The sequence below is a fragment of the Plecotus auritus genome (assembly GCF_963455305.1).
Source record: "Plecotus auritus genome assembly, chromosome: 8".
Classification (NCBI taxonomy): Eukaryota; Metazoa; Chordata; class Mammalia; order Chiroptera; family Vespertilionidae; genus Plecotus; species Plecotus auritus.
Window position 1 is genome coordinate 149,859,110 of NC_137782.1, and position 25,962 is coordinate 149,885,071.

The window sequence follows — 25,962 nt, forward strand, 5'->3', positions numbered from 1 at the left end:
GCAGGCATACCTGAGTTCCTATTAATAAGAAGGGTACATTTGGTGCGTATTCCTTAAGTTCTGGTACCCATTCCTCTTTCACATTTTGAAATGAGGCTGGATTCACCACAGAGAAGCATATAAGGAAGACATCAGTCATTGGATAAGATAAAGGCCTCAGACGATCATAGTCTTCCTAAGGAAGGAAGAAAAACCTAATTATTTCCATTTCTTCAATTTACTCATAATATGTCCATTACATTAACATGGTCAAAGACACACGTTAGGACTATTCCACAACTGAAATGTATGGCACGCTACATAAAACAAGATAATGCCCATTTGTTTTTGTTATTTCTCCTTTTGAAGTTCTGAACACCAGTGGGGTAAAAATATGACAAGATCATTGACAACTACAATGAAACTTGCAGAAAATATATTGCGATTACTAAAGCTGTCACTGGGAACATTTCTCACTGAAAAGTCTGCACGAAGAATTGATTATAGCTAGATGTAGTCTAAGTGTTACCATTTATAATAACTAACATGTACTGAAAGTTTACTGTGTCAGGGACTGAGCCATATGCTCTCCCAAGTATTACTTATTAAATCCCCCTAACATCTATGGGGTAATAACGTAAGTACCATTATCCCTGTTTTCCAGTTGAGAAAACTGAGGTGGGGATGTATATAGCCAATAAGTAAAAGAGATGGGGTTTCAACCCTGGCAATTTTACTGCAGAGCCTATGCCTTACCCACCATACATTTTCTCTGAGACCTTAAATCTTTGCTTTCCCTATTAATATAGGTGTGTTTTTTTTTTTAAATTGTGTGTGTGTGTGTTGTGTGAAAATTTAAAGATAGAAATAGATAGAGGAAATTCACACAAAACCATTTCCTCTCCAATTTCCATTCCCTTCCTGAAATGGAGATGTTCTCACGTGTATCTTCCTAGTTATTTTTCTATGCATGTATATACCTACAACTGTACACGTGCAAACTTCTGCATTAGACGAGATTGTGCAATCCATGCTGTCCTGCACCCTTGGGTATGTCTTGGAGATCTTTCCAGACCAGAATGTGTTAGACTGCCATGAAAGTCTAAACTGCTGCCTGAATGTGGGGCTAAAGGAACAAATATTAAGAACACCTGGCACTCGGAGTTTCAGCAGCAGTATTTCCCTTGTGGAACAAATTTTCTTGCATGTTATCTTCTAACATTTTTCTCAGTGTAATGTTCAACGCAAGCAAATTAAGGTCTCAAAGTTTTGACTCTGGAGTTAATCCTTCTCTTTCTCTGTGATGCTGCCACAACCCAGAGCCCTGGGCATTGAAAGGTTTCTCAGATGTTGGCTATTACAGGACAAGAAGGGAAAAGCCATCCTCAACCTTTATTTTTAAAAGTGGAGGCTTCTAATTGGTTTTTAATAAAGCAGTGCTCTGCTACTAAGAAATTAATAAATAGCCCGGCCGAAGTGGCTCTGTGGTTGAGCGTCCACCTGTGAATCAGGAGGTCATGGTTTGATTCCCAGTCAGGGCACATGCCTGGGGTGTGGGCTCAATCCCCAGTAGGGGACGTTCAGGAGGTAGCTGACCAATGATTCTCTCTTATCATTGATGTTTCTCTCTCTCCCTCTCCCTTACTCTCTGAAATCAATAAAAAAAATACTAATAAATAAATCAAGTAATGTGGGTATGAAACATGTTGCACCCCAGCCAATTAATATCGAAGGACTGATACTAGAATATGTCTTTAAAAATCAGTTTGAGCCCTGACCGGTTTGGCTCAGTGGATAGAGCGTCGGCCTGCAAACTAAAGGGTCCCAGGTTTGATTCCGGTCAGGGGCATGTACTTTGGTTGCGGGCACATCCCCAGTAGGGGGTGTGCAGGAGGCAGCTGATGGATGTTTCTCTCTCATCAATGTTTCTAACTCTCTATCCCTCTCCCTTCCTCTCTGTAAAAAATCAATAAAATATATTTTTTTTAAAATCAGTTTGAGGGTTAGATAGTATGATTAGGCGCATTAAATATACTTTCTGTATTCTGCTGCCTATTTCAAGCTGATTTTTAAAAATATATTCTAATAAGGGGCGGGGGGTTGGGGGAAGTGACAGCATTTAATCTCAGCGTTCACCCAGCAACTCTACATTCCAGAGAGAAAACTTGGCATGCTCAGGGAATGGGGCACTCTTGTTCAAAACCTCTCTTCATCCATATTTAGATCTCCAATTTTCACAGAATTAGAAATGGGGATGCTATCTCATAGGATTATGAGGAATAAATGAAAGAATGCAACTCAATCCCTCAGCGTAGTGCCAGGCACATAAAAACCTCTAATGCTTCCACATAAATTCTTCATCCCATGGGGAACTGACGCTTCTATCCTTCCATAAAACCACGCAGTGTCCCAGCAGTCCCACTCCAGACCTGGTTTTGCATCTCTCTCCAACCACAGAGAAGAAACTCCTTTAGTGAGAAATAAAATTTCTACATTGGCATCAAAACGCACAAATCAAACTGAAGTCTCTTGAGGACAGCATCATTTTCAGATTAATAAAAGAGAATATTATTACTGTACTAATTAGTCACTTGAGGACTCAAGAGCCTTAAGACTATTTAAAATGTAACCAAATATATATATAAGAAAACCAAATGAGATTTTTAAATGAAATTTTACTTTTCAAGCAAGTTTACCTCATCTGGGAAATTGAATGTGCACTCTTTCTCTAGAAGGGTATTGCAAAGAATAAAAAGAAAATGAAGGCACACCAATTCTCTGGATATGCCTAATAATATTAATGCAAATATTCTACAGAACATAAGTGTTGTATGTTTGCTTTCATAACCATAGTGAGGCCTGACTTTCCTCAATGAGAGATGTGTGGGCACAAAGGAAATAAATTAGACTAATCATTTATAGATATTTGTTTAATTGCAGATTTTGTTAAAATAATGAAAATGTGAAGGCTTTGGGTTATAAAAACACAAGACAAAGACAAGTACATTTAGAACTCCTTAAAAACAAATGTTACCTCTGAAGTCTGAACTACCTAAAATGAACTCTGCCTGTACTCTGCAACTAAATAATTGGCAGTTATTATAAGAACGAGAGCCTTCTGCTTCCATCTAGCCTGAGTAATTAGAAGTCTAATAATAGCATATTAAAAATAAATAAATTATCTCCTATGCATCCTGTACCCTGCATCATATAAAATTGTTTATATCCACTATGCAGTATCTTGAGTGAACTTACGGTGAAATTCTGGATTTGGGGATGAATACAGTTCATTTCCAGCTATCTAGTTTAAATTTGACAACACAAAGAAAGTTAAATGTGGAACAACTGCCCTTCATTTTAAATAGCCACTTATCAAAGTCAGTAACTTCCCAAAGCCAACTCTCTGGTGGTCTTCTTAATTAACAAACCAATTATATTTTAGTTCTTTAAAAGAAGATAGAGTTTTAGATATTTCAGCATGGTAACTGGAACTTTCTTAGGAGTAGAGAAAACCATATTAAAGATAACTGTTCTTACATCAAAAACATGAAAAACAATCATGAGTTCAATCAACAGGATTATTAGAGTGCTTAGTAAAAGCTTTAGTTTCTGACCAACTGGCTAAGTACCAGAAGTGTCAAATTTTTTTAGAAATGTCTTTTGGTAGCTTAGTGATTAAGCTCTCAGCTCTTGTCAAGAGTCTTTGATCTGCGATGATGACAGCCTTAACCCTGGAAAAATATCACACACTTACAACCTGACAAGAATCCTCCGACAAAAAGACTGAATAAAAGTGTTCTGAGAGGAAAGAAAAGACGGTTAGGTGTAACAGAACTGCAGCAGGAGACCCCTTTTCACTACAGGCAGCCAGCAGTGCCCATGACCATCCCTACTTCTAAACGACCTTTGTCCCCTCATGTGGGCCTGGTACTCTCTCCTACTTTAGTGAATTTTCTTTAAAATACATATGTTTTAGCATGTGTATGCCTATTTAAAATACATATCCAAACATGAATTTTAAGTAAACCCACTCACATCAGATAATACAGCCCCTACCATGCTCTGTTAACTGGTATGCTATCACACATTGGTCACGTAACATTAATTAGCAAAAATGTATTGAGATTGTACTGCATGGAAGACATAATTACAAGTAATAATTATCCTCTCTGGAGCTTACAGTTTAGTTGGGAGTTCAAGATATATACATATAAAATGACAGGCACATACAATAATGGGAAAAATAAAAGTTGAAACTGGTCAGGTAAACATATAAATGCTTAATCCAAAAAAACCTTAATAAGCATCTACTACGTGTCCAGAATAGTGTGAAGCGCAATCATTAGGGAAATGAAGGAAGGACAAAATTCTGATCATATCTGATGTATATAACACCCTTATAATTTATACATTTGCAAAGCTCTGTCATAAGGTATTTGTATGTTAAAAATGAGGCAACCAGCTCAAATGAGCAATAATAGTACCCACTATGTGCTCATGCACCTCACTAGAACTTTGCAGACCTCAAAGCCATAGCCTAGAAGAGAAGAAGAAATTTCAGTCCTGGTGTGGGCACATGCATAAGGTCAGCATGGAGAGGAAGAATTTGACAGGTGGAGAGACACACAAAAATTTATAACAGTCCCTGTTCTAAGGGAGTTCATTGTAATGGAGACAAATGTGGGTGAACACTATATTACATGTCAGAATGTGGTAAATACCGAGAGTGGTAATTAGGGAATGCTAAAAGACTTCTTAGAGGAGGTGGCCTTAAAGAATGAAGGGAATTGGCTCATATATGACCTACTAGCAATGTGGCCTTGGTCTAGTCACGGATTTCTTAGAGGGTCAGTTTCTCTGTCTGTAAAATGGGAGAACATCAATGACAACTGTTTTGAAGACTATAAAGTGCCATAAGAACATATTATGTACTCCCAAATAATCCAGCATGTTACTTTAAGAGATAGTCGCTCATCAAAACCTACAAGAGTTTTCCTCTGTAACAGCCTTGAAAGATAAAATGTGGGACCACAAGGGAATAATTCTTTAACTGACAAGCCCAAACTTCTAAAGTTTAAAACAGCTTCTAACTACTTTAAGAAATACATAAAATGTAAGACAATGAAGAATGCCCCTGACAACTGGTGGTTTGTGGTACATAAAAGAACAACGTTGTCACTTCCAAAGCACACAGCAGTAATCTCCATCTGTTTCTCGTGAGAAGCCCAAAAGAGGTATCAGGTATGGCTCCTGGAACACTGGAACCCCCTACAAAAATTCTTAGTAATGATGGTCCGTGAAACATCATTTCCTTTGTGTGATCCTTCACTTTTGAGTTCATTTTACATTTGACTTTGTGAAATGAATATATCACTTTTCATCCCCTTAATAATTGTGTTTTTCACGGAAGCTGGGTTGGGTTCCTTTGGGGAGCATTTGGATAAGTTTGGTTCTAAATACATCAGTGATGAGTGTATTGAATTTGCCTACCAGCTCCTACTAATACGGAACTAAAGAAAATTTGGGTAGGAAAAAAAATTTTTTTAAGTCCTATAAATTTCTAAGAGGTAACTGTTTTTCAAAAACGTTTCAAATATTTGGCTTTTTTGTTTGTTTGGTTTGTTTTCCCTCATCTTCAGTTCAGTTGTGAAATGGTATTTATGTATACACTAAGTGGCCAGATTATTATGATCTCTGAACGCATAATAATCTGGCCACTCAGTATATATATGTGTGCGTGTGTGTGTGTGTGTGTGTGTGTGTGTGTGTGTGTGTATATATATATATATATATATATATATATATATATATATATATATATATTAGAGGCCCGGTGCATGAATTCATGCATGGGTGGGGTCCAGCCAGCCTGGCCAGGGGTAGGGGACATGGGTGGTTGGCAGGCCTGCCTGCTGGTCGAACTCCTGGTCGAGGGCATAATTTGCATATTAGCCTTTTATTATATAGGCTATACATTGAGTGGCCAGATTATTATACGTTCTGAGGTCATAATAATCTGGCCACTCAGAGTATATCACTGGCCTGAATAGCTTTCAGTAAAAGAATTCCTGAATTTGAAGTTTTAGCTTCTAAATTTCAGTAACTGTCATTTTCATATATTTTGATTTATAGTAAGTCAGGCTCAATTGATTTACCAATTATTTAGGAGTTAGTGAACCAAATCTTCAGCTTTTTTCCCATCACTATCTTCCTTTTGACTGTCTGACTGATCCTAAGTCCTGGGTACGTTGGCTGGAGGAAAAGGAAAGTTGAAATGTGCAATCCGCCAGAGCACTGGCCCAGCCCTTGTCCAACAGTGCCATTATGAACCAGCACTTCCTCTTCTCTAAAAGGAGGGGCTGAGCTAGATCACCACATTACGTGGTTAAAAATGCTCAAAAGAACACTTTTTACCCTAGTGAACAGCCTTAGTAACAGATTTAATGTGGGAGGAGATTTAACCGATTGGGTAAAAATCAAGCTTTAGGATTCTGTTTTATCTAAGCTGACCCCACAAGGCAGAGGATCAAGATTTAGCTAAATAAGGCCCTCGGGCAAGCTGTAGTTCCCCATCTGTGAGGGGAGAATAAATATAGCATACACATGTGAAGATAAATGAGAGAGCTGGTCAAGTGTTCTGAGCAACAGACAAGCCTGACTTTCCAAAAAAAGACAAACCACAACTTCGGAGCCAGTACAGTTTCTTCTGTGCGTGGTGAGATGACTTCCCTCATTGTAAAGGATTTAGAGCTGAAATTCTACACTGTCTGGAGCTATAATGACAAGTCTTTTTCACTAAAACAGAGGTCAGCTGGCCTAAGGCACGCAGACAGAAGGTAAATGTCAGGTCATGCTTCCAGGCGGTCTACGCCTTTTCTAACTTTCCTGGCACAAATTCATGCTGATGGAATATTCATTCATTCATTCATTCATTCATTCATTCATTCATTCTAACAATTATCTGTCAGCTCAGGCCTGAGCACTGTGAATGCTCTAGTGAAAAACAGACAGGACCCTGCCCCAACGAAGTTCACAATGTGACAGGAGAAAGCAAGTGCCTCCCAAGTAGGGAAGTGCTACCGTGTCCCGGGCTGTTTGGAAAATGTGGGAGATGTTTTTGATAGTCAAATGAATGAAGGATGAAAATTGGGGGAGGAAAAAGAATTTTTTGAAGTGCTATAAATGCCTAAGAGGTAACTTCAGAAACTTTTTAAATATTTGCCTCTCCTCCCCACCCGCTCCCGTACACTCTTCAGTTCAGTTGTGAAATGGTATTTTTATGGTGTCCCTATTGGCGTTCAGCGAGCCAGGATACTACCATAACCTGTGTGCATGACTGGTGAGTGTACTGCCTGGCATTGATGAGCATGGAAAACCCTTTTATAATTACTCGAGTCTAGGATCTAACTCTGGTACACATAAAAGCACAAAGTATTTTTTGCACGGTTTTAATGAATTTTTTAGGAAGGTAATTTCAGTGCAAATTGAAGGAGAAAAATAGGCTGTATTTTATTTTGTTTAAAACATTACAGGAGTTGCTTACCATTTTAGAAAATTGCACACCACCAGCAATATTGCTCTTAATAACTGAATCACCAATAAACCACAACTGTTAGTCAACATTTGTAGCTGTTATAATTCATGGTAATTCTACCTCTAGGTATAGGCACCTGACCACTTCATTATAATTTCTGGAGAACTCAGCTCTAAAGACTTAGGAGTTTTATACTGAAATAAATATTTTTTATGATGAATCACTTTCCTTTTATTTCTCTTTCCTATTGCTGCTAGGATGTTATATTGATTTAAAATTAGGTGCATAGAGAGGTTATATTACCTGTAGATTTCATTCAAGGATAAGTAAAGGAGAAACATTTGTTATAAAAGAGGGGATGAGTCTGATTTGGTTGAGGCCCTGAGCTAGGCATTCAACAAATTGGGACAAAAAGAACTCTAAATGCAAATTGAAATACATGTGATGAAGGAAAAGAGCCGGGTACTAGCAGAGAGATCACTCAGAGGGAGAGACATCTAACCTGAGATCTGAGGGAGGGATTACAGAGCCAAATACAGGACTGTGAGCGCAACAGCCTGAGGCACAAAAGCCCTGGCAGATCCTGGGGAAAAGGCAGGGAGACAGGTGGTTGGAGAGCTAGCAGTCCTATATTATCAGAGCCTACTGCAATGGAAAGTCACCAAAAAGGTGAAAAACGCGAGTCATGTAATTTGGGGAGTTTTCTGTTTTGTTTTTTTTTTATTTTGTTTTTGTAAAGGCAATTCAGGCTGCTTTGTGGAGAATGAATCAGATGTGGGCAGGAGTACAAGGAGAGAAAGTATTACAACAATTCAGGTGAGAACATGGTGGCTTGGATTGAGTGGCAGCAGCTGACAGCTAAAGAAATGGGGGATTCTAGATATATTCTGGAAGTAAACGCAGGCTTGAGTGATGGGCTGGAAGTGTGGCTAGAGGTCAGGGAGGTCCCTGGAATAATCCGGGGTTCGGCTTATGTAGCTGCATAGGTCTTGTCTTCTACAGGGAGATGAGGAAGACTGAGGGTGGAGAAGCACATTATGGAGAAAATGCAAGAAGCCAATTTTGGACATGTTAAGCTTGAGATGTTAAGAAAACTGTCAGAAAAGTGTATCTGGAGGAGCTCTCTGCCTCTTGAGGTCCAGGCTCCTGCTCCAGATGACTCCTTTTGGCTAAACCAGAAGAATCTCAAATTCAACATTTCTGAACTAAATTTATTCCCCCTTCAAATCTGCAATTTCTCCTGTGTTCACCATCTCAGTAAAAGGTATCACCACTCAATCAGGCTCCAGCCAGACCCCTGGAGGTCCTCAATATCCACCCCAAACACACAGCACGTGAGTCAATTGCCCAGCCAGTCTCACTGCCCTTTCCCTCTCCACATGTCCGTACCTGGGCAGCTCCTACTCGTCTTTCAGGCTTTGGTCTAGAAATCTCTTCATCCAACAGATCTTCCATTTAGATTAAGTATCACTAAGTACTTCTGTAGCACCCCAGGCTTTTTCTGTTATTCCCCTTCTTACACTAAGAGGATTGCCTCTTTCTTCTCTGTAAGCTGCACAGGACTCCCTGAGAGCAGGGGGCTCTTCTTCAAAGCCTGGCTTATAGTAACTGCTACCAAATTCTTATTGAGTGAATGAGGGTAGCATGTGGGAAGGTGAAGTCAGAAAGGCCAAGTGCAGCCAGATCATGGGGGCTTGCACAGAGCTGGCCTGCATCTCCTTCACCAGATACAAAGATGGAGAAGGTGAATCAGGTATCTGACTTTTCCAGTAACAGGCTAATTTCTCAGGTTGCCATCACCACATTCAGCCAAGAATCAAACTGCCTCCTGTGATCAGGGCTATTCTGTGGTTCACCAATGGGTCCAACCCACCTGCCTGAATAATGGGAGCTCTAAAGAGGAGAGCCTCAGAGTGGGCATACTTTCAGCATTTTAGTTCCTGCTACTATTTTTACCACTGCCTTTTACTCACTGTCTTGACATTTATTTTACCTAAGTATGAAGGAATATTGTTGGCTGTCAACTAAGCATCCTTCTCCTATTTCCTTCTTCTTCCCCAAACTGAATTTGTTCAGGACCCCATCACTCCTTCATCCAGGCACATGCCCCTATCTAAAAGAATTCCTGGTTGGATTAAGCCAATCATAGAGTTTCATTCCCTACCCCCTGACCAAAGGCATTTGTTCTCATATGGGCACATGAGCTAAGTAGTCCAATCAGAACGAAGTAGTCTCTGGATTATCCAAGGGACTCATTCCCTGCCCCCTCCCCCAGCCCCCACCCTACCAAAGTCATTGGTTCTCTGTGGGCACATGAGCTAAGAAGTCCAATCAGAAAGAAGTATTCCCTGGATCATCCAAGGTGGCTCCTCATTCACTCCTTTATCCTTCTGCTATCCTCTGCTTTCTCCCCCTTCCTCCCTTCCTTTCTCCCGCCCTCCTTCTCTCACTCAGTATGTAGTTGCCATTCACTAGGCTCTACCTCTGCAGATCATGAAGACTGTTCAGGGACCCCTTCCTCATCAGCAATGCTGTGGTCCCTGTATCACACGGAGTACATACCCAGGACTAGCTATTTAGAGGGAGGCACATATAATAACCAGGCCTCACACTTCCACAGGAGCATCCCTCTCACCCTTTCCAACACTTGGGCTACAGAGGAGTCTTGGCCATTGTGAATGCAGGTCACCTGGGCTTCCATCGTGGGGGCCAGAGTAGGATCAGGGGAGGGAAACAGCCAATACAGAACTGTAAGGAATAGATGGGCCAAATCCGGAGGAAACATCGTTCTCCTAGTTGTGAACTAACACCTGCCTTTGAGGCTGGGGAAGAGGCTTACAAAGACTGAAGTCTCTCATTGGCCTTTTAATACACCAAGACAAGAGGCCAAACAATAAGAGAAGACCCTAGGAATGACACTCTGGTTTTCTCCATGCCCAGAGGAGGCAGCCAAGCTGCATGGAGGAGTTAAACCATGACTGACAAACCCACTTGGAATCTGAGTACTTAAACCACACTCCTTGGCCAAACATACAGTGAAATCTGCCATCTGACGATGAGAAAGTCTTCTCGGCAGGCAGGCAAAATCAGGATGACCTAATGCACTTCACAAATACACTTTCACAGAACAGACCCTTCGAAAATTACAGTTTCTGTTGGACTGATGAAAATGTTCTGGAACTCGATCAAGGTATAGGTTTGCAACATTGTGAATGTATACTAAATGCCACTGAATTATACACTTTATTTTATTCTTTCTTTATTTTTTATTAATTTTTAGAGTGTGAAGGAGGGAGGGAGGGAGGGAGGGAGGGAGGGAAGGAGAGAGAAAGGTGAAAGAGATTCATTGATTGGTTGGTGCCCAACTGGGGATCGAACCTGCAACCTAGGTATGTGCCCTGATTGGGAATTGAACCAGTGATCTTCCAGTGCACAGGATGATGTTCCAACCAACTGAGCCACACCAGCCAGGGCTGAATTATACACTTTCAAATGATTCATTTTCTGTTGTGTGAATTTCACCGGAATTTAAGAAAAATACAGGTCCCTAAGTGTGCAAAGCTGGAACCTTGCAAGTACTCACATATATGCACACGTGCACACACACAGAGTAACAGAGATTTCTTTGAAATTCAGAGAGGTGAGGCACACAGCAGGAATACCCTGCAGGAAGTCCCTGGAGCCCAACACATCAACTGCTCAGGACCCGCACCGATCCCCGGGGCAGGCTTCCCCATTGGTGAGCACCGGAGCTCAGCTTATCCTTCTTCGTGCATATTTTATACCAACCCCCTGACTGTTCTGCATTTCTTCCTTCATCTTCTCCTGCCAGCTCTAGCCCTCTTGACCTCCAGGAGGCTCCCAACAGAGCCCCTCCAGTCCTATAGCAAATAACCACATCACATTACTATCGCCGTGTTAACTTCACAGCTCCGAGAATCCAACCAGTGGTTAGAGGAGAAAGAAAAGGGGCTGAAGCTGAATCAATTGCCAATGGCCAATGAGTTACTCAATCGTGCCTACGCAATGGAACCTCCATAAAACCCCAAAAGGACAGGGTTTGGAGAACTCGAGGTCAGTGAACTCGTGCAGGTTCATGACCAGCGGAACCTCACTCTTTGCCTCACAACCTGAAAAATGGTTCCTAGAGCCGGGGGCAAAATGCCATGTAACACAGACTGACGAAAGAGAATACCAAGGGTATGGCAAGGGTTACTCAGCCATAAAAAGAAATGAAATATGGCACATTCTTCAACACGACAAACCTTGAAAACATTATGCTAAGTGAAAGAAGCCAGACACAAAAGGCTACGTATTCTATGATTCCATTTAAATGGAAGCAAGTCCACGGAGATAAAAAATGGATTAGCAGTTGCTAGGAGTTGGAGGGAAAGGGGAATAGAGAGTGACTGCTAAATGGGTTTCTTTAGGAGGCGATGAGAATGTTCTGGAGTTAAATAGTGCTGATGGTTGTGCAACTTTGTGAATATATAAGATCCAATGAATGTGAGTTATATTTCAATTTTTTAAAAAAGGAAAGAGGAACCCGCCAGCATGGCTCAGTGATTGAGCATCCACCTATGAACCAGGAGGTCATGATTCAATTCCTGGTCAGGGCACATGACCGGGTTGTGGGCTCGATTCTCCATGTGGGACATGCAGGAGGCAGCCGATCCGATGATTCTCTCTCATCATTGATGTTCCTATCTCTCTCCCTCTCCCTGCCTCTCTGAAATCAATAAAACAATATTTTTAAAAATAAATAAAAATAAAAAAGGAAAGAGGAATAAACTTATACAATAAGCAGTTTGGTCCACCAGGAATTCTGAGTGATCACTTTCTTCATTAACACCAGCCTACCAAGGTGTGGCTGCTTCCACAGTGGCCTGCTAGGTCAGGCAGCAGGATGTCAGGGCTCCCCCGGGGCAGCAGGCAGCGTTCAGTCTCCCCCCTATCGAGGCGGAGCTGAGCAGGTTAGCCCATTCTCTGCACCTTCTCACCCTGGCTTCCAACAGAGGGCCACAGGACACCCTGGAGGGACACTGGCCTCAAACATGCTGAAGGATTCCTAAAGATCCAGACTTGCTAGAGAACAACAAATAGCCCTGACAGCCCTGACAGCCTTTCTACTAACGGGCTCCATGAGTGAAGAAATGAGTTCTATTGTGCTTAAACGAGCAATGCACTAGATTAGAACAACCACCTGTAACCTGATGTCATTTTTTAATTTATTGATTGATTTTTAGAGAGAAAGGGAGAGATAAAGGAACATTGATTTGTGTTCTACTTATTCATTGGTTGATTCTTGTATGTACCCTGACCAGGGATCAAACCCACAACCGTGCCATATTGGTATGACGCTCTAACCAACTGAGCCACCTGGCAGGGCTATAACCTGATTTTAAAGACCTTCAGTCATGTCCAGACAGATCAGAATTCCTTTCAAAGTGAACTGATAAGAAAGCCAACATGGAGGTGGGAAAGGTTCTTTCCATAAGTTTTCTGACAGATTTCCCTAAATCCAACACATACCTGGTTTCCTACTGGGACCCCCTCCCCCAAACCTCATGCTAAGTGCTTTGTGCTCCATTACCATCTGGGTGCTGAATAGATATTTACATGTGAATGAAACCAAATGCTAACAGATAATTGGCTCAGTTGAAACTGAAAGAAGGGGTTCAACCTGAAGAGGGCTGGAGTCACTGAGGAGGAAGGCACGGGGTGCCCCAGCCTCAAGAGGACCTTCTCACTTTCTGCAGCTGGATGGAGACAGGGCTACTTCCTGCCAGACAAAGCCCCTTCCCTATCCCAGCAGGGCCAAGGAGTCCTCAAAAAACACCTTAAGGTTGTAAATATGAGCCCCCGAACCAGCTTGCCTGGGAGGACAGCCCTTTGAAAATTAAGCTGGGGCAAATGGAGTTTTAATTGAACTGGACAATCAGAATTAAATGCTCTTTCTCAGCAGTGGCTCTCAGAGGCAGCACAATTTGAGCCAACTCATTTGTAACCCCAACCATTATGCCATTTGAAAGCGGATGTCTTTTCTACACTGGAACAGTTTAGAAGAGAGACAGACGGGGTGGGGGGGGGGGGGAGGGAAAGAGATGAGGATGGAAGGAAGAACTAATTTTAAAGTGGGGTGTGTGTGTGTGTGTGTGTGTGTGTGTGTGTGTGTGTGTGTAGGAGAATGGAGGAATGGAGGAGGACAGCCAGAGAAGTAATTCCTGCCAAGATGGGTGTCTGAGTAACAGCCCTTCCTCCCTCCTTTCCTGGTGACCTGCCTGAGGAGTTTTAAAACAAAAGGACCTCATCGCCATCTGTTGCTCTGGAACTAATTTAGCACAAACCACACTGGCATCCTCTGTAGGGGCAGGCCTGTCACCACTCAGAGTGCTAACCTCAGCTATAGAGAACAGAGAAGGGTCTGGGCCCCAACTTATCTGGCTGCCTAATGTACAGGAGAGAAAATGGTTTAGCAAAGAATACCCATGGAGCCTACTGTGTGCACAGCCCTGGGCCTGACAGTATACCAATGGAGCCAAGGGAGATTTAGAAAGTTCTGCTTCTGTGTTTTCCTGGGCCCATCACCAGGAGAGCTAGGAAGGCTTCAACTCATTGCAACAAATATGGAGAGTCACAACCATGTGCAAAGAACTAGAAAGGAGGTGTGTTTGGTGGGGCAGGGGTTAAAAATGAATAAATCTCGCACTCCAGGGAGAGGGAGAGGGTGAGGGTGAGGGTGTGTGTGTGTGTGTGGGTGTGTGTGTGTGTGTGTGTGTGGGTGTGTGTGTGTGTGTGTGCTGGAGAAGGGGGTGGGAAGGTGGCTTGCTAAGAGGAAGTACATAAGTACACAAGCATTCAGGAACTCCCTCTGCAGCTCTGACATCTCCACCTGCACCAGAATGGAGAGCTCATTGTAACAGAGATGTCCCGAAGTTTCTGATTCAGGTCTGGGGTGGAGCCTAAGAATTCGGATTTCTAACAAGTTCACTGGAGAGACATGTTGGTTTGAGTTGCACATCTGAAAACAAGTGCAGTAAATCACATTCTTCTTAAGCATCTAGTACGTGTAAGAATCCAATCTGAGCAACTTTCTCCGTCAAAAATTGACCTGGAGAACCCCTTGGTCCACTTAGCTCTTAGGAGCTGTTCATCTCCTGGGAAGGACAGACACGGCTGCCTCTATGTCCCCAGTGAATAGGCACCCGCTCCTCTCCCATCACTCACTGTTGGCTCCTTCATTGAATTGTGAGCTCCTGCGGGCAGGGCCTGTGCCTGACCTGTCTTGTAAGCCCTGCCCCTGGCACAGGGCTCAGCCCAGATCTGGTACTTGGGGAATGTTTGCTGACTGACTGCATGAATATTTTCATCTCGTGCTGACAGCCAGCCAGGCAGGAGGATATAGGAGCTCACGCAGAGGTGGTGCCAATGAGGACAGCCCAGGAAGGCAAGCAAAATGAGTAGCAGGCGACAGAAAACATTCTGGGTGTATCCAGGGCATATTCAAGTGGAAGAGAGACAAACAGATTTGAAATGGCAGTTTTCACCTGAATAAGAACTCTTGGAGAAAAGAAAGACTTGGGGCAGCTGCTTGGGACAGGAAAGACACCTGTCACTTGCAGACCCAAGCTGCCCTCCTCGGCAGCCCCCAAACAGCAAGCTAATGCCAAGCGAAGGCTGGCAGGCAGAGCAGGGGTGAGAGCTCCAAGGGCAGGGAGGGAGCCCTGCCTCCTGGGCCTGAGAAGTCAGCTCATGTCAACAGAGTCCCCGCTCCTCCTTCCTGGGAAGAGGCTACACCTGCACACAAATGGCCCCGAGCCTCCCCCACACCCTCACCAGCCATGCAGCCACCAGGCATCTCTCTTTTTAAGCAAGAGTTGAGGTTAGTGAACAAACTGACAAAACAACCTCAACTTCCCAGGTAGATGGGGAGTAGTTTTTTTGGAGCCACTTTAGCAGCAGCCCCTACTGTCCCACCTATAGACACCACTCCACCAACTCCGTTTGTAAAAGCAATGCACTTTTCACATGAAATATTCAACAACAGAATAGATACAACTCAAGGAGACACTTAAGCTGCTTAGTGTGAGTAATTTAACACAACCCGGGACCTGAGTTGGACAGCCTGCCCTGTAATCTGGGTGTTGCCTTTTACCAGCTGTGTGGCCTGGAGCACGTCACTTACTCTCGAAAAACCTACAAAACAAGGCAACCAGGTGCTAACCACTTTACTAATGGAGCAGGTGAGAAGCCTCAAGTGCAACATGCTTTGCAATCTGTAAAATGCAACATGCTTTGCACTCTGTAAAAATGCCGCTCAATGACTAGTGTGTCTTTACTAAACCCCAAATTCTGTCCTGAGTCCAGGATGGGCTGATTCACTACTCTCACCAGCCTCTTGAAAAGAAACTGCAACAATAATAAAGGCCCCTTCCCCTACTTTTTGTCCTTTTTTTTAATTAAAATCAACAAGCAACACAGCCCCAGATTAGTATCTCCTAATTACCAAGTTGTCAGTTACTGGGTGAAAAAACTCCATAATTTAGTTATCAACCCTTCTCCACATGCTGACACTGACAGCAGGGATCTGAGATCCAGAAAAGGACACATTTGAGACACCCCCATGCCCACACTCCTCCCCACTCAGAATATGAGCTCCCATGGACCCTCTGCCTGGCATGACCTCATTTAGTCTGATGCTTCCCAAGCTTTCACTTCATGATACAGAGAAAAGAGATGCCATGTTCAACACACAGCGGGTGGGATGAAGGGGCCATGGGTTAAGTGACTGAGGTTGGACTGCTCAAGTCAGAAGGGACAACCTGAGCCCAGGGCTGTCTGTCCCAGGCTCCACCCAGCCTCCACGAGCCAGACAAAATCCGTTATCTGGGAGCTGAGCAGCTCTGATTTGATCCAGTGCCTCCATAATACAATCCCCTTTATACAAATAAGGAAACTGAGGTTTTGAGAGGTCAAGCTCCTTGCTGGAAAGTGGGCGCTGGCAGTTCAATGTGGGGGCCCACAGAGGTAACCAGGATACTGTATTGCTTCCCAACTCTTCCTGAAAGCATAGAGCTCCCCAAAAGCTCATCCCTGCCACCCCTTCCTGGCTGGGACCGGGCAGCGCTCAGTTTCACACAATGAGCTTTCCCAGTTGCACAGGCGGACCTTTCTGCGTTCGGATCCCCCCTTTCTTCTCCACAGAAGATCAGAACACAGAGCAGGCCCTGAATCCACACCAACTGACATGAACTGGTGTGGCGCCGCCCAGGCTGGCCTGGGCCATCACTCTCAGTAACCACAGGCTGAGCATCAGGCCATATAGGGCAACTACACCTCATGCCTAACCCTCACAGCCACCCTGCAAGGTAGACATCATCTCCTGTTACAGGGAGGGGAGGAGGCTCACAGGGGTGAGCTGCTGGCCAACAGTCTCACAGCTACAGAGAAGAGGACCTGGGGTTCAAGGTTGGTCTGGAGAATCTAAACCCCACAAGAATCCATCACTGCCAAGCTGCCACCTCCCCAGGAGACCTGAGGCTGAGAAGTCTCAGGTGAGATGCAGAGGCCTGAGCCTGGGGGATGGACCCACTGGTGACCATATGTGCAGGTTCTGGGTGGGGATGAAATTGATGGCCCCTGCACACCTCCATGCCATCACTCCTTTTAACCTTCCAGCCTACTGCTGGGTTAACAAAGCTTTTTTTTTTTTTTCAAGAAAGGGGTTCTGCCTGAAGTTATTCTCTAATAGCCATAACCTTAGTCTTTGGTTAACCTTGTAGCAAAAATGACTTGACAGCCAAATGAGAATCAACTCAATCTAAGGAATATTTGATGTATGCCTTCCATGCACCCGGTTCTGGGCTAAGTACTGGAAATGTGGAGAAAAACAGACACAGTGGTCTGTCCCCATGGAGCTTCCGGAGAGCAAGCACCGGCCAGGAGGTGCTGCAGGCAGTGGATCTGGGAGATCTCTACTGGGGGAGCTGGGAGACCTGGGGGAGCTCCGATGGCCTAGCCATAGCCATCCTGCCACCCCATGCAGCCTCCCTGGCTGTGTGTCCCCTCACTTCCTCAAGCAAAGCAACTGCCTGCCTGAAACTAAAAAAAAAAAAAAAAAAAAAAAGGAAGAGCGAACTGCTGAGGGCCAGGAAAGCTGCTCCTTCACCCCTCATGCCAAATCAGGGCAAAACCAAGCCCCTCTGAGTGAAAGGAAATTCAGCAGAGGCTCACGAATTTCATTTTCTTTAAAAAGACATGTGTGGTCCTTAGTTTTGTTTCTTTGTAACTGCTTCTCTTGTCTCCTCCTTGCAGTATTGCTTTTCTGCTTCGGAGGCCTCTTGGTAGGACCTGCTGCTGCCAACATGTGTGTCATTGCTAGAAACTGATACCCCCTGGAGAGCTGCTTTGTTTTGTCTCCTTTTAATACTGAAACCCCAAATTCCACAACAAAATCGCAAAAGCCCAGCTCTCCATTAGGCCTCTGACCCAGGAGCTTTACAGCCGTGCTCCCCACCTTTCTGATACCCTGGCACACACTGAGAATGGCACACTGCCCCACCCCCTGCGGCCCACCTGTAACACCCATTCCTGATACACCTGCTGGAAAACTTTGGTTCCCAGAGTGTAAATGTCACCAAACCTCAAGAGAATCAGGGCAGAAGTGGAGAAGCCAGATGGATCAAAGAGTCAGGAAGGGGAGGGACCCGTGTGAGGCACAAAGAGAAACCAATCAGATCTGATAGGACTGCCCCACCCTGAGGTCCCTGCTGCCTGCCTGAGCTGGCACATCCCAAACCCACATCCCAGTCCCAGGAGAGGGAAACACAGGGCATTCAGTCACTGCAAAGGCTTTGGAGTCAACAAAGGCCGTCCACCTTCCCAGCAGAGAAGGAAGCCAGCATTCCATGTGACATGGTGCAGGCTGGAGATATAAATAGCTTCTAAAAAGGTTAGCAAAATGCACAGATGACAAATCTACAGTAGGTTACTAAGGGAAACCAGGATGCTTAGTGTCAGCATCCCACCTGTTGCAGCTAATGTCTGGAAGGAACCCTGTGGCTCCTCCTAAACTCTGCTCCCTGGGCCCCTCATAGATGACATGAGTGGGCACTTCCTACGCCCAACTGATATTCCCCGCAGGCCCCCTCCAAAGTAAACTTTTTTCCTAATCACATCTCTGCTTCATATAAGCCCAATTTTCTCATCTGGGAAAAGTCTACCTGGGAAGATATAGGGAGGAACGCGGCCTAAAGGTGGGAGGAGCTCACCCTGGTCCTCCCCTTTCCCCCTTCCCATTACACAGGGCCCTTGGGGGCAGCCCCAGGAAATGCAGAGGGCGGGGCCTGGCGGGGAATTCTGAGGCTGCCTCTCAGGGAGATTCCCTTCTGGTGAGGAAGTGCTTCCCTGGGTGCCCAGAGGGCTTGCAGGGCAGCCACAGATGCTAGGCTGTTAGCAGAGAAACAGATCTGGCTTGTCACTAAAAAAGCAACCCCAAGGGACATCTGAATTAAGGGTATTTATAGCTCTCATGGATGTGCCCTTAAACTTGTGTGCATTGAAGTTAACAGACATAGCAACGGCACGCCCAAAAGCGCACATATAGACTTCCACACACAGAGGCAGTGGCTAAATCTGGAACTCTGGAGAACCCAAACTCACCCCCAACACACTCTCCTGAGTGTGGGTATTCCAGGGCCTGGGATAAACTGGGCGTCAGTCCTCTCTCTTCAAGGTATCAAGTTCTGCCTTCCTGCCAAGGATTAAGAGATCAGCCTGGAGCCAGAAGCTCAAGAGCAGCTTGCCAAGCAGGTCCCCACCTCTCATCTGCACAGAGAGCAAGAGCTCTTCCCACTTCCCATGTGCTTCCAAACAGTGCAGAGGCAGGAGGGAAAGTCTCGCCTCTTCAGCCCCTCCCTGAGCAGACAGTGGGACTGCTGCAGAGCCTACGCTGATCCTGAAAGCTAAGCAAGAAAGGAGAAGCTGCACAGAGCCGGAAGCCAGACCCCTGGAAAGGCACCAGTGAGTAGGAAGGCACTGGCCTCAACTTCCACTCCAAAATGCTAGGCAGTCAAAATGTCAGCTGCTCCTGGACCACCCCGGGGCTTGGCCAGGAGAGGGGGCTTCCCTTTAGCAGGAAATGCCAGTGAGTGTGTTGGGGATGTTGAGGGATGTCCCCAGGCAGAAAATGTGATGGGGACCAATACTGGCCAACACAATCACATTCATATTTCTTCCTCTTTCCTCTCTCTCTGTCTCTCAGAGGTCTCAGCGGAAGTCAATAGGGGAAGCAGCCTGCTCTGGAAGGCAAAAGGTCATCCACTATAGGCATACCTTAGAGATAGTGTGGGTTTAGTTCCAGACCACCACAATAAAGTGAGTTGTAACCTTTGCTGGTGGAGGGTCTTGCCTTCCATCTGTAAAAAAGTGCAACCTCTGGGAAGTGCAATAAAGCGAAGCGCAATGAAATAAGCTATACCTGTAGTCATCTCTTGAGTTCCCTGATACATAAATTGGGCAAATGTTTGCCGATGGCTTTGAACTTCACTGGGGTCTGAGACCAAGAAGAATAAGTACATGGACTACAAGTTCCAACCAGAGGGAGGTAGTGTTGCTGTTGTTCAAATACAGTGAGCGCCCATGTGCATGAGGGAAAGCATCTGTTTCCAGTGCTGTGAGCTTCCTCCTCATCCCATTTTGTCTCCCAAAGTAGAATCAACTGAAACCTACACAACCCACTTTTTTCTCAAATTCTACACTGAACTCTTAGTTTTTCTAAGAGTTTCTTTTACATCACTGAGGATGCAGGCTCTGATTCAGAAAGAAAGCCTTATGACACAACAGGGCACTTAGAGCAGGGAGCACTCGACTGTGTCATGGGTCGGTCCGTGATGGGGACTGTGGGAATCATAAAGTGCAAAGCTGGCTCCACACCTCTGCTGAGAACAGTATAGGATCTGGAATCCTAGTGGAACTGCTATCAACTCCAGGCATAATACACTGTCCTCTTCCACCTGTGATCCCTTCCCCCCACAAAGCTGCCCAGGGTGGAATATAATAATTTGTTGTAATATAGTATTATACATCTACTATGAATGAAGAAATTTACATACATTAAACAATATAAACTGGCCTAAAACACTGCAGTATAGAGTCTAATTATCCACATCTTTACTAGATCACAAAGAAGGAAAATAACTTAGCTAGAATCACATGACTAGTAGAGCAAGGGAGAGATCGAGCCCCCTTTGGTTTCAAAGTCCATGGCCTTTCCTCTACTGCCCATCAGGCTTAAGAATTCTTGCGTGCGCGTGTGCGTGCATGCATGCGTGTGTGTATGCGTACATGTGTTTATCATTATTACTATAAGATTAACCTGATACCTATTCATAGAGGCATGGGTCTTAATGACCAAATACAACATTGAAATCTCCTACATAACATGCATAAACAGGCATCTGATCCAGACACTTCCCCCTATACTGTCATCAGTCACGGCAGATCCTTCTAATAAATTTATTCTTTTGACCTGCCAAGTGCTTAGCACAGTGCTAGGTACACAGTGGGCACTTGCCATTTAATCTCACTGGTGATTACTTTGCTATGATTGCATATTACAGTAGTAATAAACCCTTAGATGCTTAAAGATGAATTATCACTAACTTTTATACAAAAGTCTCAGACATTGGGAGAAACACCAACTTGACCAACAGAGGAGGTGTTCCACCCACTGGGCAAAAACATTAATATTTGAACCTCACTAATAGGTTGACCCCCCACTTGGTATATATCTTACAATCTCCATAGGAAACAGCCATTATAATGACATATGGAAAACCCCGATTTTGTGAGTGGGCCCTAATTTTAAGTGACTTTTTGGATCGGGGTTCTCTATTTTCTGTAAAGGTGGCATACAGCCCCCACTCAGAAAATGGCTGTGAAGATTTCAAATACTCCCCAGCCAGTGTGGCTCAATGGTTGAGCATTGAGCTATGAACCAGGAAGTGATGGTTTGATTCCCAGTCAGGGCACATGTCTAGGTTGTGGGCTCAATTCCCGGTAGGAGGTATGCAGGGGGCAGCTGATCAATGATTCTCTCATTCATTGATTTTCTCTTTCTCTCTCCCTCACCCTTCCTCTCTGAAATCAATAAAAACATTTTTTAAAAAATTCCCAATACCATGTCTACAGACACACAAGCAATTCCATCAGGTGGTATCTCGGCACCTCCCATGGCTTTCTGCCTCAAGTAGGACAGATTCAGACCCATGTCCTAAACAAAGCAAGACCTCTCAGTAGCTGTGACCTTAGGTCAGCAACCTCATCTCTCTGAGTCCCAGTTTCCTCATTAGCAAAGATGAAATATCACCTATCTCATAGGGTTGTTTTCTGAAGAAAATATAATAATATTAGAGGCCTGGTGCATGAAAATTCATGCACTGGAGAGGGGGTCCCTCAGCCTGGCCTGCCCCCTCTCGCAGTCTGGGAGCCCTCACGGGCAGGAGGCGACCCAGCGATCAGGGGAAGGAGATGCCCCCATGACACCTCTGCTGCTACCACTGCCGGCAGCACAAGCCTCAACTGGCCCTGGTTACCTGAGCCTTGGGTGGCCCTGGGTGGCTGGGCAGCCACCATCCAAGGCTTGCCTGCACCTCAGGCCAGCCCTGGGCAGCCAGGCAGCCACCATTTGAGGCTTGCCTGCACCTTGGGCTGGCCCTGGGTGGCTCGGGGGCTGAGGGGACTGGGGCACTGCGGAGGCAGGCGTGCAGAGCAGCTGGACCCGCCTGGGGACGGGCCCGGCCGTGCAGTGTGCCTGCCACCCCAGCAGGGCTGAGGGGACTGGGTGCCGCCATCTTGTGGCTGTGGGCGCCGCCATCTTTGAGGGTGTGGCAATCAATTAGCATATTTACTCTTTATTGGCTGCGGGTGCCACCATTTTTGTGAGGGGGTGAGGGTCAATTAGCATATTCCCTCTTTATTAGATAGGATTTGCAAGTGGTCATCCCATGCCTGATATATAGAAGAAACTCAGTAAATATTAATTGGGTTTGAATGTGCACGGAACAGCTCTGACATATACACGTCCTATTGAATAGAGACTGTGGTAAAAAAAAAAAAAAAACACAATGAAAAACAAAAAACAGTCGTGGTGACAAGTAAAAGAGAAAAGGAAAGAAGGGGTAGTGACAGAAGTTAAAAATAGAGACCATATTTTAAAACCTGGCTCCTGTCAACCAATAATTTTAACCTGTTGTTTAAAAGTAGAGTGTACTGCTTAAAAGTTGGTCTCCATGCATCCTGATAGCTGGAAAGAATACAAAGCAAGCAACCAAAAGGGGCCCAGAACTGGTTGTACTGACTTGGGTCGGTTTGGATAAAGGGGCAGCCTCAGGCACCTCCCACTGAAACAGTTTCTCAACCCTCAGATGTTTCTCTAATTTAGCAGTGTAGAAACCAGAGGTCACATCAAGGAACCCCCCAAACAAGACATTTTTCAGAATCTAACCTGGTACCACAATTCTGAAATCCAAAACTAGAAAAGCCACAAAGAACAGATCCCCTTTATTGAGCACCTACCTAGTATGTGCCAGACTTGGTGATAAGCCCCCATTTTACAGATAAGAGCATCCCCCAAAGACACTCGTTATTTCTCTCAGCTGCTCACATATCCTCAAGGTCCCAACTCTGCATGACATGTGGAAACTTCTGTCTGAGTCTTCATATCTAATCACATGCCTGCATTCTGCAAAACTTCATCATACAATCTAGTCCCACAGCAATCGTGGGTCTGGGAAGAGGGTGGAGCTGGGACAGGAAGAGAGAAGAGACCTTAAACCTTTAGGAGACACCTCTAATTTGCAAATAATGGTCAGAGGCTGCCAGAAGAAGTGTGCATTTCCAGAATTTCTACAAAATAATCTCTCCCAGAAAAAAAGCCAGTCACCTGGCCTTCCTAGGGAAAATAAATAAAGTCCTTCTTCCAAGATTCACACTGAACTCCTAACCCTTCCAGCCCCTCCCAGTCCCAGGGAGTGGCTAAATGGTTGTTGTTTCTTTTCTTTTTTTCCCTGTGGTCCCCTGGTAACACCACAAATTATGTTTTCAGGGACTCCAGTCCCAGAGTGCAGTGATGTTGTAATAAACATAACCAGGACCAAATGCCTTCCCATCATATTAGATGATGCCATTTTCCACCAATCAGGCTCCTCCGGCAGGCAGGCCACTCACCAATGAGGGACCAGACAGAGGCTGTGAGGGGGAGACCTGGGCATCTGCAACCAAAAATAAGGGCGCTTCACGATTGGCTGCTGCCACTTTGCAACAGGAGTTGGGACCCACACACCAGGCACCATACAGAAGGCACACACACACAAGCAAAAACTTTCACAGCCCAAGCGTTCACATGGGGTGGGCAGGTCTGGGGTTTGTTGTTGGGTTTTTTCCTTTTCCTAATTTGCTGACTTGAAAAAAAGAAATAAAGACGATCCAGAGCAGCCCCTCACAGACACACCCTCCCTCCTTAGACACCTCAGTTTCCAAAGGCCCTTCGCAAGCACCCTGAATCTAGAAAGGGAAGGGGGTGTAGGCCAGGAGCCAAGACACTCACCTGTCCGGCCGTGTCATAGAGTCCCAAGAGGTACTGCTTGCCCCCTACGGTGACGCTGACTGCAGGGGCAGAGGTGGGGGGGGGGGGGGAAGAAAAGCTCGCAATTACTTAGACTCTGGGCAATTTCGCTTCCCACCACGACCTTCCACTCCCAACCCAGCTGGAGGCATGAGGGCGCTGTAAAGGAGATGTCACCCCTTTTCCCTAGTGTCCGGCTCACTATGAAGTGGCGTGAGGTGGGGGTGCGATGGACCCCCAGCTACAGCCTACTCCCTTCTCCCAAGTCCCGTAGCCCCGTGTCTCCCGCCCGGTCCCCCAAATGTTTTCCCCGGGGGCTTGGAGCAGTAGGGGAGGCGGTGGTTAGGAAGGTCAAGGAGGTTGGTCCAGGACGCCAAGGGGGTTGGGAAGTGCGGGGAGCTGGCACTGAGTGCGGAGGTAGGGGAGTGGGGGTAGGAAGAAGGGTCCAATCTGCCCCAAAGGGGTGGCCTGAGGCAAAGCCTGGGGGTGGGGCTGGCGCCCGGAGGAGGGCGCGGCGGGGGAGGGGTGGGGAGAGCGCTCAGGGGAGGCGGCGAGGGGGCTCCGCCAAAGTTGCTCCAAAGTTCCCGGCCCGGGGGCAGCCCCTCAGTCGGCGCGCCGAGGCTTACCTGCGTAGTGGTCGAAGACGGTGGGCACGTACTCCTCCGGGAAGGCGTCGTTGGCATAGCTCATGAGCAGGCACGTCTTGCCCACCGCCCCGTCGCCGACCACCACACACTTGAGCATCAGCGCGCCGGGCCCGTGAGCCATGCTGCGGCCGGCCGGCCTCCCGGCATGGTCCCCCCGGAGCCCCTGCCCCGGCCCCCGGCTCAACCCCAGCCCGCCTGGGGGGTCCGCCGCCGCCGCTCCGCGCAGCTGGGCCGTCCCCCCGGCCCCATGCAGCGGCTCCCCCCGCCCAAGGGGAGGGGGCGGCGGGTCCGGGGCGCAGCCGCCGCCTCGGTCGCTGCCCGGATCCCCGCCCGGGCCCCGGTCTCCGCGCCCGCCCGCTGCCCCAGCTGCTCGGCGCCCGCGCCCGCTCCCCGACCCGGCCTCCCCAGGAGGATCCGCTGGATCATAAGACTGTCCGGCCCCGGGGGAGACCGCAACTTTGGGGAGGGCAGAGAGGGGAGGGGCCAGGCGGCTGTCCCCGCCCCGCGCGGGCCCGGGCCCCCTCCCCGCTGGGCCCGGAGGAGGGCGGTCCCAGGCGCCTCCCCCGAGTGCGGGGCGCCCGCCCGCGCCCGCCACCGGCTTCCGCGCCCCGCCCGCGCCCGCCACGGGCCCAGTCGGCTTGCCCTAGCTGGATTCCCCGCGAGGGCAGCGGAAAGGAGGCGGAGGCGCGGAGGAGGAGGAGGGAGGGGAGAAAGGTGAGGCTGGGGGAGGGGGCCGTGAGGGGAGCGCCTGGGAGGAGCCGAGGGCTCCTCGCGAAAGTGCCCGCAGCGCCCGGAAGCGTCCAGAGGCCCCGATGCTGGGAGATGAGGAGGCCTCTTGGGGAACTACGACGACTCCAACGATGACGCAATAGCCATGCAAAATTATACATATATATATTTAAACTCCACCCGGAAGGCAGGATCCATCGGCCTCTACGTACAACAGAACTAGAAACCGGGACGGAAGAAAGACCAAGAGGATTAAAAATGTTTTTCATTAAGGCGGGTAGAGTGATGGGGGAGGGGTAGTGGTCGATCCTGGGCTAGAAAGTAGGGACTCCTGGCTTATTGCTTGGCTCCCCCTTCCCACAACCACCCAAGCCGTTCGCAGCAGAAGCTTGAATCCTTTACTTTGAAACTGGTGACTAAGGAAGTTACAGCATCTTGAATCATGGAAG

At 46.5% G+C, this 25,962-nt stretch overlaps 1 protein-coding gene across 2 annotated transcripts in view; it reads right to left on the reverse strand.

The window, feature by feature from the left end:
* The window catches only part of RHOQ (ras homolog family member Q), a 32,299-nt gene extending 6,889 nt beyond the window's left edge, over nucleotides 1-25,410 (reverse strand). Inside the window, exons 1-3 of one of the 2 annotated variants that reach the window (XM_080682875.1) lie at nucleotides 24,764-25,410; nucleotides 24,120-24,178; nucleotides 11-175 (exon numbers count right to left, since the gene is read on the reverse strand). In XM_080682875.1, the coding sequence (XP_080539001.1) occupies nucleotides 11-175; nucleotides 24,120-24,178; nucleotides 24,764-24,905 (366 nt within the window). In that variant the 5' untranslated portion in view covers nucleotides 24,906-25,410. The remainder of the gene's footprint in view (nucleotides 1-10; nucleotides 176-24,119; nucleotides 24,179-24,763) is intronic. The other variant, XM_080682876.1, reaches the window with a different exon arrangement.
* Nucleotides 25,411-25,962: the final 552 nt, after the last annotated feature.